The 13,471-nt window shown below is 36.9% G+C and overlaps 1 protein-coding gene across 1 annotated transcript in view; it reads right to left on the bottom strand.

Moving 5' to 3' along the window:
• The window catches only part of ARHGAP21 (Rho GTPase activating protein 21), a 118,380-nt gene that overhangs the window by 62,789 nt on the left and 42,120 nt on the right, over positions 1–13,471 (bottom strand). The window contains exons 2-3 of the mRNA XM_074900140.1: positions 6,953–7,135; positions 358–382 (exon numbers count right to left, since the gene is read on the bottom strand). Coding sequence (XP_074756241.1) covers positions 358–382; positions 6,953–7,135 — 208 coding nt within the window. The remainder of the gene's footprint in view (positions 1–357; positions 383–6,952; positions 7,136–13,471) is intronic.

Below are 13,471 nucleotides of genomic sequence, written 5' to 3'. Positions count from 1 at the left end.
ACTGTGGGTCTTACATACAGATCAAATTATGAGAGCGTGAAACTTTGGTACTAAAAAGGTAACACAGCTGATTTCTTGTCTTCTTGTCATATATATAACAAGGTGATATACACAGCACAGAAGTGGTACAGCACATTAGTTAACTTAGTGGCCACGCAAACACCTACACTAAACAGATAAAGCTAAAACCCAGGTATTTTCTTTCTTTTGTGCCAATGCCATGAAATTCATGAGCTTGATGGTCACACTGAAGTGACTCCACATTTCCAACTCTCAGACAGCTACTGAAGTATATTACACAGCTTAAGAGAATTGTTTGACATATTGGATCTGTGAAAGAGTAAAAACAATACATACCTTGTCTATTCCCATTCTCTTCATCCTAAGGAAAAAGAAAGAGTGCATATAAAAATTCAATAAAGAAAAAAAAATGTGTAAGCATCTATAAGCTACAAAGGCTTGAAGTGAACTTGTAAGCTTGTCTGCATTCTGATACCTTGTATTTTTTCCTAAATATTCAAATTTACAGAATTTTATTCTGAGAATGTAGTGTAATACTGTTTAAAAAAAACCCAACAACTTCTGCAGTTCCATGAAACATCCCCACAGAAACAACATGAACAGCATTATCTGAAAACAAATGTACCAAACTTCCTGAAACACTGCCTTGGAACCTAATACTGCACTGAGTGTTGTTGCAAGCATTTTTCCAACCTGAAAGCCAGGCAGGAGAGATTATATTTTAAGGATTCAAAGATAAATAATATGCAAGAGATACAAAATATTTTGTAAGCAAGCTATGAATATGCTTCCTGAAATCTGAAATACCGAGTTTGTTTTTCCTTCAGTAATACTGCCTAGATAAAAATATCTACCCCAAACACTACTTAGTAACAACCTCAAAGCTTCTCCTTCTGATCACTGCACTATATATACACAATCATAACTACCAGGTATCACCAGTCGACCCAAAACACACACACACACAATAAAAAATCACACAACTAGAATGTACTGAGGGAGAATGGCATGCTTAAAATAGAAAATTATTACTTAAGTTACTTCCTTGACAATATTTTAATATGAAAGGCTTTTGAAAGATCATGGCTAATCCCTCATACAAAATTCTATCTGAAAACCACAGCTGTTAAAATATGGAAATATGTACTTTCTTTCTGAACTGTAACTTCATGGAGCAATAAGCTTTCAACCTAAATACAATTTCTTAAGATATGTACTATTTGGGAAGTGTATCTAACAATTCACCTCAGCTATTATAATTAAAACAGCTTCATCCTGAAGGAAAGAAGGAGCAAGGTGATGATCACAGAAATAATTTTCACCTGTATATTCCTGCCTACTTTTAAATGGATTAATTCCAAATTTCTAGGTCTTCTGCATTTAAAGACAAATCACTGTCTTTTTCATATTAAAATATTTTCAAAGCAACTGCACACTGATCTCAGCAAACCATTCAAGAAAGGAAGACCTGAAGAAAGAGATGGAGTAATATCGGATATGAATGCTATATAATGATGAGGATGAGACAATTCTCTCCTAGGTGCAATACATTTCTTGTAAGATACACAAAATTCTGCTGGAGTTTTGTAAGGTACTACAGAAAGGTAAGTTTAAGGAAGAAGAAAACAACCACCCCCCCAAAACCCCCCAGAACATTCAGTTAACAGAGATCTGGTACTCATCCTACTTTTATAAAGCCACAATAATTATCATTACAACCCAAATGCTGAGAGCAGCAACCAGTGTAACCTCAAGTTGGAATGTCCTGTCTGCTCTATATTTTGGTAAAAATACCACACTAGTAGGCAAGTACTGTTAAGATTTATCATTATATGTCTTGAAACCCTGTAACAGCCAGTTGATTTTGAACTAGGATCAGCAGTGAAGAATTATACAAGACTAACATCTGTATGTCTCTAGTTTCCACCCAATCTGTCAAAGGAAAAAATCTTCAGGACTCTGAATATTAGAGTTGATAGTCCAGAAAAATGCAGGTCACACATAGTGGAGGCTACCTGGTTTGATGCTCTAAAACAAAAAAATTACAGAAATGGAAAGTTAACTAATATAGAATTGCCATAATTTATGAAATACTGCAGTGGGTGTGTCAGTTTTGTCACTGGGTATGCAAAGCTCTGTTATAAAGGACAGCTGCAAAACATTAGTTTTTCATGGTATCAAGCCAGTGAGCTCAGGCCTTTAAAAACAGAATGCTTTATAACGCAAGTGTTTTGGAATTAGCCTTCCCTCCTACGTTTTCCTCTTACACACTGTTAGATGTTAGTATATGATGCTTCCATACCTAAAGACATGACTTCCTTTTATTGTTTATTTACTTCTCAGACTGACTGAACTTGAAGAACAAACTCCACATGCAAGAAAAGCATGTGCTGACTAACAAATCCTAATAAACATGTGATGTTAAAAGCATAATTTAACATAGGTTTTTTGCAACGCTAAAGAAATCTTCCATACACTCCTTACTCACTTTAAGGGGAAGGAGGCATGGGAAGCAAGGAAGATAGATAATGGGTTACTCCTGAATGTGCAGCTATTCCCAGTTCAGTGTGTGGCCACACACAAGCACAGCCAAGCACTTTTGCCAAAATTAAATGTGTTAAACCACAGCCTCAGTTTCCAAGATTATCTTTTCACACCACCCTTCACACAGTGCTTTCTCTCCCAAAAGACCTACCAAACAACACTTTCTTCCATAACCTTTATCATGATATTTATAAATTAGTTAATTAACAGCAATTACAATGAAAGTCCCTTGATTTGTGGTTAATTAGCTGCTTTGTGCAGGAACCATAAAAATATAGTAGAACTTAGCACAACATCCTGAATTTGACCTAGAACTGCAGCACTATGTACATACTGAATGTTAAATTTAAAACATACATAATATAAATAATGTACATGAAATATAATATACTAGTATTCAGTATTAAAATATGCAGAGATACTTCCCTGAATCGATTATAACCAATCATGTTCAATCATTTCAATAACATCAAGTCAGTCCTGTTTTCCAGTCAGATGTAAAAGGAGAAAAAGCTTTACGGTTGCCCCTCATATACAGTCGTGCAGGTCACTCTCACCTTGTCACTAAGGTATCAAGTTTTAGTCTTGAAACTCACCCTGCTTATTCAGGTGTTACACAAGTGTGTTTCACATCTAACTCAGGTGGCTGACAGTGCCAGTCAGAGCACTGGTCTAGTTATCTGACCAGGAATTGTAGTTTCACATTGATGACAGTGGAAGTCTAACAAAGGCAGACCCCAGTTTTGTACATGTAAGGCTAGAAATACCTGCAACTAGAGTTTACCCTTACCAAACCTTAAACCTCTTGGTTAACATGGCTTCACCTATTTTACTCAGGTTTTTGAACAGTTCTTTCTTTTCAGAAAAAGTCAACAGCATCCTTAAAAGTAAAATGAAAATTTAGTACTGCTGTGTTTTTCTGATCAAACAAAACAAGCCCTTACTGAAGTTCTGCATCAGAGACATCCATGAGATGGATCAGATAGCTAGAATTTAATGTGTTTGACAGTAAGCTGGACTTCACTTCTGCATAAAAATGACTCCCATTCTGTTAACCTGGTGCTCTGCACTTCTGAGCATCAGGAGGAGCCTCACGCCTCTCTCCTTATTGAATAGGAAGGTTTAGGTGTGCCTCCAGTCTGAAATACTAAGGGAAGAAAAAACCCTAAATCACCTGAAGGACTGATGATAACTCAAGACTAGTACTATTAGGTGCTAATATATTTTAAAAGTGTGTTTTGGGACTCCCAGTCAGCCAGAGCTTTAAGGCAGATCTGCCTAGACCTCCTCCTTGGAGGCGGTGGTGACCTCCCCAGGACAACTGAAAAAAAAAGCTTTTCAACTGAACGTAAGTTTTATGAGACTAACAACTGGAACACAACTTCTTGAAATTTAAATTAAAAAACAACACCTCAAATGCACCTAGGCAGAGAACAGATTAAAGATTTTTAAGAAATTAACCCCCACTTTTCTCCATTCAATACATCCTTTGGGGTAGAGTTCTTTGCTTCCAAGAAAATTCACCTTAGTGCCTTTCCAAGTTGCCTTCTCCAGCCTGTAGGAAGCTTTTCTTCCCAATCCCATGGAATATCCAGCTGTGGTGTGATTTCACCACACCCTACAGCCTAGGAATATTATGCTCTCTGTCCTAGAGATGCCCACTGTTCAACCCCAATGAAGGAGTCTTGTCCTCTTCTCCCCAGAGGATTCCATCTGACCTGTGAAGAGCTTTTCAAACACACACAAACTGCAAGCAACAGGAACAGAACTTTTAATGTATAAATCTTCACTAGATATTTCTGAATTGAGTCAGTAGTAGGTATTAAAAAAACCAAACACATACATATCCACAAAGAATGTTTGAAGGAAAGCTCTTTCAGGTACTTTTCTTTCTCTTCACTACCTCTACCAGTTTATGTTGACTTGCAGAGAGATTTAGAGATACTAGGGCAAGCTTACCTTGAAAGACATCAAAGCAGCTAGAATGCAAAGCCTTCCCTGGGGTCAAAAAAAAGACTTCTACACTGATCTAGAGGTAAAGTGCCAGCATCACGTTGACACCTGTGATAACAAAAGGTCTGTAGCTCTGAGAAACTAGCAGGGGATTGAGTAACTCTGGCTGTTTTGTCAATGGCATCTTTAACTTCCAGCTGTAACCTCTGTCTTACATTAGAGGTAGCCACATGTATTCTCAGGTGTCAAGAAGGAACAAGACTACTACAAGATTCAAGACAGGCAGAAAAACAAATCATAGTTATCATCATTATACTCCCTCTAAGGTGTGCAAAACAAAACATCTCTGACTTCTGAGGCCCTTACAATTTTGATCAATGAGGAAAGAAGCTTGAGCTTAGAATCAAAGACAGACACTGTAATTAGCTGGTAACCAATATGATCTTTGGTCAAGTAAGACCAGCAGAGAAAACAGATTTGCTTTATATTAGGATCAAGCTGACAATAGGTGAGTTTCATTCTTTAGTACCATAAGTTAGGTATACAGACTTCTGTAAAAGTCATCTTATGACAACCCAGGAGTAACACTTTTTAAGATATGTTCTTTTTTTCTACCACCTCAGAGACATTAAAAAGAAAATAATGGTTCAGGTTAATTTACAGAAAGAAGCACTGACCAGGGCTCTGTCCAAATGAACCTTACCATCTTCAGACTTATCTGAATACCTGAATAGATGGATTACAACTATCCAACCATCTCACTAGTTCCTTTGCAAAAAAACAGACAGAAATCAGAATTAATTAACCAGATGCTGATATACAGGAGAACAAACAAGGGGAAAAAAAGGTGCTAAGAGCTCTCTTGCAGAAAAACAGGGACGCAGAACTTCAAGACATATCTCGAGATTTACAGGTATCAGGCTCACTATATACTGCTTGGGTGTCTCTCAGAAACCAGAGGGGAATGAGAGGGTAGGGACAGTATTTCTTTTTCTTTTTTATATTCCTTGTCCTTCCTTATGCCTATTTCCTTCTGCATGTAAAAAAAGATATCTACCTTCTCAGAGAGATCTAGTGATAAATTCAGGAAGAAACCTAGTCAGTTGCTTCTTAGTTAAGGAGATCAATAATGCTCGTGTTATTTATGTTCCCCTGCAGCACGAGTAAGGGTGGTTGTTGGGAGATGTTAACAAGTACATGTGATTTGTTTTGCTCAGCTAAGGCTTCCCCACCCTCCTTCCTCTGTATCACACTGGAATTCAACCAGAGATTGCTCTTGTCTGACTCTCTATAACCTGGACAGAAATGTTGAGACCACTTGATACTGCTAGTAGTCTCACTTCCAGTTAGCTTCACTGACTCCTTATAAAGGGGAAAATATGTGGGCACTCAATGCAGGCTGAATAGCTGAAGTTAACTAGAAAAATGTTCTAACTTTCTCCTGCAAAGCTTTTTCTGCTTCCGAAGAAATCTTATAGCCACTGAAGACAGTCAAAAAAGGCAACTTTAATGAAAGATGCCTGCAGAGACATGCGTTAAATGGCTATTTAGAATGAGCGTGAAGCTTCAATAGTCATTTCCCATCTTGGTAAGAATCTATTCTTCTGCCTAATTGAAAAGCAAAAGCAAAAAACTGAGAGATGGCATGGATTATGAGAACTTGCATACTTAATGACTTTAAAGTGAGCAAATGTTATATGAACTCACAAGGAAAAACCCTCTCTTAATATTCAAATTTCTGTCGCTATTAAACAGACTTTTTCTCAACATCAGGTACTATGGCAACTTAACTTAAAATGTTTTACAGTTTTTTATTTAAGAAAGTTGTCCTTTAATGTAGGCTTGTATATATTTTGTATGTATTTGTCCCTTGACTAACAGGCAATTGCAGATTGTTGTTCTCTTCAATGGTAAGAACATAATACAGAAATGCAACACATCTTTCTAACATACATTAATTGTAGGCTACTCAGAGTTTTTCCAGGCTATTCTCTTAGTATGATAGTATGACAAAACTTAATTCTGGGAGGAGAAAAAAGGAAACAACACCACCACCAAAGAAAAAACCCAAGCCTCCCACTCTCGAAGCCTACACTTTAAAAGGTGTAAAGCCTAGTGACACTGGCTTTGGGTAAAAGAACTCTGTAGAGAAGTATTTCCATATTCTGCAATAACCACTGCTCTTACCCATGGTTACAAATACTTTTAACTCAAGTGAACTCATACTCAGTCAATTCTATTTTCTTGCAACAGATCAGTGCATGGCTTTCAGAGGATACAATAAGTTAGCCTGCCCACCTTACGCACAATGGATCTTTCATCTCTGTAAGATACATCTATACATATGTTTACTTTCAAGGAAGCTGGATTTACCTTAGATATACTCTAACAAGTATAATAAAGCTTTAAGTGAATTATTATTAAGTTCACTTACTTTAAAAGAAAACTGAACTGCAGATTCTGGAGGATAAACTATGAAGTGTCTTAAGGTGAAGCCAAAACCCTGAGATGTCCTCCTGAGCACAACAGTTTTAGGACCAGGCCAAGAGAAAGTTTCTTCTTCCTCCAATGGTGATATAGCTTCACTCTGTTCTTTTCCATCTTTATTTTTTGATGCCTAAAATAAAAAAAAGACACACATAGAAGTTGCAATTTGGATAATTAAAAAACAAAAAACCACACCGCATTCCTGCACACTTAAAAATTATTTCTCCCCAATAACCAATATAACTTGATGACTGACCACTAGTATTTTCAAAAGAAATGCATATTGTAAAGCAGCATCCCTTCCAGCATTACACCTCTGATCATATCACATATAGAATTACTCTTAAATTTTAAATGACATTAGATATTAAGAAAGTCAATCTGCAACAGTGAAGGGCTCAAATGAACCACAAGAAATGTGTATAGTTTGCATGTTTTATTTGCTTTCTACTTAGGTACAAATGTGTCCTCTGGGACTCCATTTCTGCACACATATCTCTCACACACAACACACAAAACCAACTCCAATTTTCCTCACTTACAATGAAGGCATGGTTTTCTTGACTAGTATCTCCTCACTAAAAACAAGTAAAATAGAATTGAAGAACACAATCAAATTGGTTAGGGTTCTTAAGCAAGACATACTTTCCCTCTAGTCATAGCTTTGACTTCACCTTTGTTTTTTCCACCCTTACCTACTTTCTCTGAACATTTCAGTATGCAAATTCAGTACGCAAAAACACACCAGTAAAAAAAGACTAGTTTCCTTTTACAGTCCTGCTGCAATCCCTTCTCTCATGCAGAAACATCACATCTTGGCTTTTTTTTCTTAAGGGTGATTTTATGTATCTATGACTCAAGAAACATTATAAAAATATTTATCTTCTCAGCCTTATATGAAATCTTCCATTTCAATTTTCAAAGTGAGAGCCACACCACACATAATATTTCAAATCAAAGGCAGAAGACATACAAAGAAAGCATACAAATCCCTATGACCCCCCTGTAAATATTCAACAATGCATGAAACAAAGTTAGATACCAGAGCCTATAGCCTATTCAAAGGGTATTCAAACAGTAATAATAGTCGTCTTGTCCTCTTGTAGCTCTGCTACTGTGGCTCAGCAACTGGCTGATACGTGTCAGAATTTACTGCTTGGTTTTCTCCCTGGGCTGCTCCAAAATAGTATCTTTTGCTCCAGTCTTACAGCTGGGATCTCAAACTGCAGTGCTTATCGATAAGGTGGGCTCAGACAACTCCAGTCAACATCTACAGAGAAGACAAAGCATTTCCATTCTAACAATGATAGCAACACATGTTACCATAAGGAAGACATTGCAACTGCTTGGTGAGATACTTGACCCACCAGAACAACATTTTGCATTCAGGTATGTAAAACACAGGTTTGCCCTTCAAAACCCACACCTTAGTACATCCAAAAGAAAGGACAAGGAAATCATCAGTGCTTCAAAGAGCAGCCTCCCTACCTCCAACAACCCTGTTCTTCAGCAAGGAAAAAAACATACAAATGAAGAAGGGTACTGGTGCTACAGCCAAGCCAAGAAATAGAGCCACTTCTGGAAACAGAAAATACAGAGAATCCAGACAGGACTCTGCTCCTCTGAACAGCCTGGAAGGATTATCAGCAGATATTGGAAAGAACAATAATAAATAATCAAAGACTTGATCTCAGCCTAGTTTGTCCTCATCTATCATCTTCATTCACATTTTAATTTGTTAGTGCAAAACTGAAAAGACTGTGCAATTAGACGACTAACAAATGAAAAATCAGGGATAACTATGAACTGCCAAGATGAATGGTTCTGGTTTAAAGTTCAAGCAATGCAGAGATTAAAGTAAGCCTTTAGGCTAAGGATGGGTTTTTTTACTGAAGTGTTCCCCACCAACCTGTTCACCTTCAACGTGACAGCATTTTTTTGGTTCCACACAAATAAATGTCCCTTCTCAGTCTTTCAATCTCATGACATGAGCAGAAACTGAAGCCTGTAAGAACATTTTGATCCTAGTAAACTGGCAACGAAATAGCTCCTAATAATATCACTGGCCTCTAAAAAATGACAGTGATTTCCTCCATTAAGCAATAGGCAGCTATTTAACATTCCCTTGCAATCTTTTGTTTCTCCTCTCAAATTTTTTACAGGCAGTACTTGGTGGAAAAGCTTTGAACCCTCAAACAACCACAGGTATCATACATCAAGAAATGTTAATAAGGAAACACCTATTGTTATAGTTAAGTAAACAGCACACATAAATGTAGCACTGAAAAATACACGCCTACAATATACTACAGCACTGCATTTTTTTCCCCGACAAAAACCTCCCTAACTAGCCAAAAGGTAATTTCAGTATGTATAACATCATCACTGGAGTTTACATACAGGAATAGTGTAACTGGAGTTCAAAATACAGTCAGAGAACTTCACTAGGTCTGAGAAATGGGAATGAGAAATGTAGTGAGAAGAGAACCTCTAATTTCCTTGTAATTTCACATAAACTTTTAGCATTCATACAAGTTGTTGAACTAACAGCTATTCATAAACAATGGTACTCCCCAGTCAAATCAGTATTTCTTGAAAGGGCATGCCAGAAGTGAAAGGTTACCTTCATGCCAAGCTTGGACCCCCTGTGAGGTCTGCCAATGGGGGAAAAAGAAGCAGCCACTATTAATAATATATGTGAAGCATGTTCAGCAACAGCAACTTTCAGCCACCACTACAAACAAGAAACAATCTGAATTATAAAGAGACCCAACATCTGTTGAGTAACCCAGTGACATGTCCAACTACAGCATTACAGCATATCTACCAGAATATCCCTTGCCAGAGCAGGCTTTGAAGAGGAACAACTTTTCAAAAACTCAAACAAAACAAGGATGCAAGACAACAAGCAAGAAACAGATATTGTTTAGCAAAGGCAAGAATATGTTACTTAAGAGTTCCTACATGGTTTTCCTTGCAAGCCAAGAATTATAGTAATCAAGTTGTAAATACATAAATACCCCATATCCTTATGGTTATCTGTCTTTCGGGTAGACTCATTTGCATTTCAAGAGAATGAAAAATGAATGCTTTATGTTATTTTCATTTCCTATAAAATCTAACAAACCAAAAGTTATTTTGCCATATTCCTCGCAGAAGATCTGTATGTTTGATTCTCTATAGTCAATCCTCAAAATCAAAGTCAGAATGCATACAATCGATTCAAGGACTGAAGAATCCCAGGCTACTAAAAGTGATTCAAGCATCATTTCCCTTGCGAGTTCTTTATACAAGATTTCTGCACAAAGTATCTCAAAGAATAATTTCCTGTTATATGCAATTACAAGGACATACAACAGATGCTTAAGTGCATTGTAAAATGCATACTTTGTTTTTAATACTGTATTTAACCCTCTTTTCTGAGCAATGAAAAATCAGGTGGTACCTTAAAGACTACATGACTCACTGGGAGCTTAATACACGATAACACAATTATGTAAAATCAGCAAATAATATTTGCAAATTATGTAAAATCAGCAAAATGTTTGTAAATTATACTATTTCCAATTAAAAGTAAACTTCAAACAAATAATTTCCCATCATATCAGTCTAAAAAGTATTTTTTTTTAAAGGCAAACACATCCAACTTGCATGCTCTCCAAAAGCGTGTCTGAATTTTAATCTTCTGATCAATTTACAGCAGATCTATATTGAGAATACTAAAAATTCTTAAGTGGCAGTCATAGGTAATCGCAATACAAATTATCAATAAAGATCATCTTCTTGACTATCTAAACAGGTAAGTAGGTATACTCTTGAGTTCTGAATACTGTCTTCAATAGATGAGTAACAATGAACACAGGAAATAACTGATATACTGCACTATCGATTCTTGAAAAATCATTCAAGCCATTTTAAGAGTTGGTGTGAGTAATTGATCCTCATCTTTGTGTTCAATACACAAGTTCAAAATTATTTCCAAAGACCCTTAGGACTGGCATCCAGATTTGCTCCATACTGTTTTAAACTTCTTTGTTTTGTTTTTTTACCATATAGAACACTTCACAAATAAGTTATGTAAATAAAAGTCTTATTATAAATGTAAGGGTTACCTAAACTACATCATCTGGAACCTAAATCTGTATCAAAAAAAAAAAAAACAAACAAAAAACCAAACACAAAATAAAACAAGATCAACCAACCTAAAAAAAACCATCCACCAGACCAACCAGGGAACTTACCTATCAATACCTATAACGAGCATGAACACAGCCCATGCTAAGCAGGGCCTGCTTCAGCTGCAATTAGCAAGGTTCAAATTTTATCTGGTCTACCAAGAAATGCGATACCTGAAATTGCAGTACAGCTAGATAGATGTATACTGAACAGAAAACGGGCTGATGTTACCTCATTTTACTGATTCATCAGCCATCACAATTTTTTTTTTGTAACTACTGACATAAACCAGAGTAAGAAAGGACCTTGAATATAGTTGTTAATCCCTAAAACCATCTCAAGACACCAACAGGATACTCCAAATGCTACAAAAGCTGGGCTCACTTGAGGACAGTGCTATTCCTTGTATCAGATCATTTACTTTCCCTGTATTTGTACCCAAGTATCTATTGCTTAGTTAACTGCCCTGTTAAATCCACAATTTCAGAGAAAAAAAGGCTTTTCTAGAACAGTTTGATCTTGTTTTAATGTGATGAAGTATAATATCCTTTATAAAGGTAACAGAATAGGGGGAGGAAAAGGAAAAAAAAAAAAGGTCTTTTCTGGCTAGGGCTACAGAATAGGAGAAAAAACCCTGCCTGTATGTGCAAGAAAACATTACCCACAGAAGAACAGCAGGTTTCACTGCAAGTCAGCCTTTGTTTCTTTAATAACCAGGTTCTCTAACTGATGATTTTTAAATAAAGTTATAATAAACCACTGGCCCTTTTAGTCTTAACCATACAGAGAATTTCTAATCACTCTGTTAGAAGGTGACAAAGTCAAATGAAGTAATAACAAATATGTACCTCAAAAAAATTTTTCTGGTACACCTCTCTAATCAGAAACAATGAAGCAAAGAAATGTACCATGCCCAGAGGACAACATATCTCATAGACCCTTAGAATTTTCTCCTGTGGTCACACACCTGGACTCCTGTACATAAGCAAACTCAGAGTAAAACTTTAATCCACTGGAGAACACACAGTTTCCCTGGTCCTCCGATATGAAACAACCACAAGCCCTCCAAAACACACAGCTTCTCTGTGTTCTTAAAACAGATAAGACTTCTTTTAAGAAACATCTGAGAAAGAGAGAAAGGTTATACAACTTCTTTGAGATTCATTATCTCCATCCTCATTTGCAGTATAGGGAGGTACATCCAGTACCCCAAGAAAGCTAGTCAATATTTTATCTTAGTAGCACCTCAAAAGCGGGATAGGATCATTCACACAAGGTGCAAAATACATCTTTTCCTTTCAGTTCTACTCAAGCTCATAAATCAAAGATTTCAAGGGAGATGGGTCACATTTATAAGGAAAAATACTATAATAATGTACTGAAATGGTCCCAAGCTATAGTGAGGTAAGATCTTTCTAGCATCTTTAAATCAAACTGGAATGTACAAACAGCATCTTATACATAAGTCATTCAGTCCCGGTCAAAAAAAAGTAATTACTAACACAAAGGTGACAGCTTAAGTAAATCCATCCTCCAAGTATCCAGGACACAGCTTTCTCCTCAAAAAAAGCAAATTAGTTCCACCACTTTCAGCCTCAGGAAATACGTTCATCTCTTACTGAAAAAAATCTCTGCAAAGGTACGAGCAGGAAAACTGGAATGCAGAAAAGCCAAAACATACATAATAATTTCAGGCTTCCATGTCAAATAACTACTTGTTCAAATTTCTGACTTTTATGCTCAACAAAAATCCTGTAGTCTTCCCCTAAACAGGTAGGAAGGATGTTGGTGAAGACAGAAGTTCAAGTAGGAAGTATAACCTGGCAGTATAGGTACTGACAGTGTCCTTCCCTCAAACAGGTCTTCCATCATTTTTTGTCTTTGCAAGGTAGCTAGAAGATATAACCATCAGTATCTCCAAACCCACACTGATGGCAGATTCCACCCAAAAGACTGTGCTGGACCTACTGACTGGTAGCAAGACCCTCAGAGAATGAGACAGAAGGAATCTGTCTCTACCCTATCCACTTCAGTGCTGTATATTTAAGAAAGCTGCACGGAAGGACTTTGGTTGTCCAATGCCAGTAACTGCTCAGCCTGTTTTCAGTAGTTATCAAGAGGTGGCCACCTTGCCATGAAGCACCTGAAACTGGAAATGAAGATGCAAAGAAGCTCTCAAAGCTTAAATGATCAAACAGCTACAGAACTACTCTCACCACAAGAGAAAGCTGAGATGTGGAGATAAATGGAGTGTGTGTCCTCACACACACAACTATCAGCAGACAGCACT

Source organism: Athene noctua, chromosome 2, assembly GCF_965140245.1.
Source record: "Athene noctua chromosome 2, bAthNoc1.hap1.1, whole genome shotgun sequence".
NCBI classification, from domain to species: domain Eukaryota; kingdom Metazoa; phylum Chordata; class Aves; order Strigiformes; family Strigidae; genus Athene; species Athene noctua.
The sequence above is the reverse complement of the archived record's forward strand: the minus strand, read 5'-3'. Positions and strand labels throughout refer to the sequence as shown.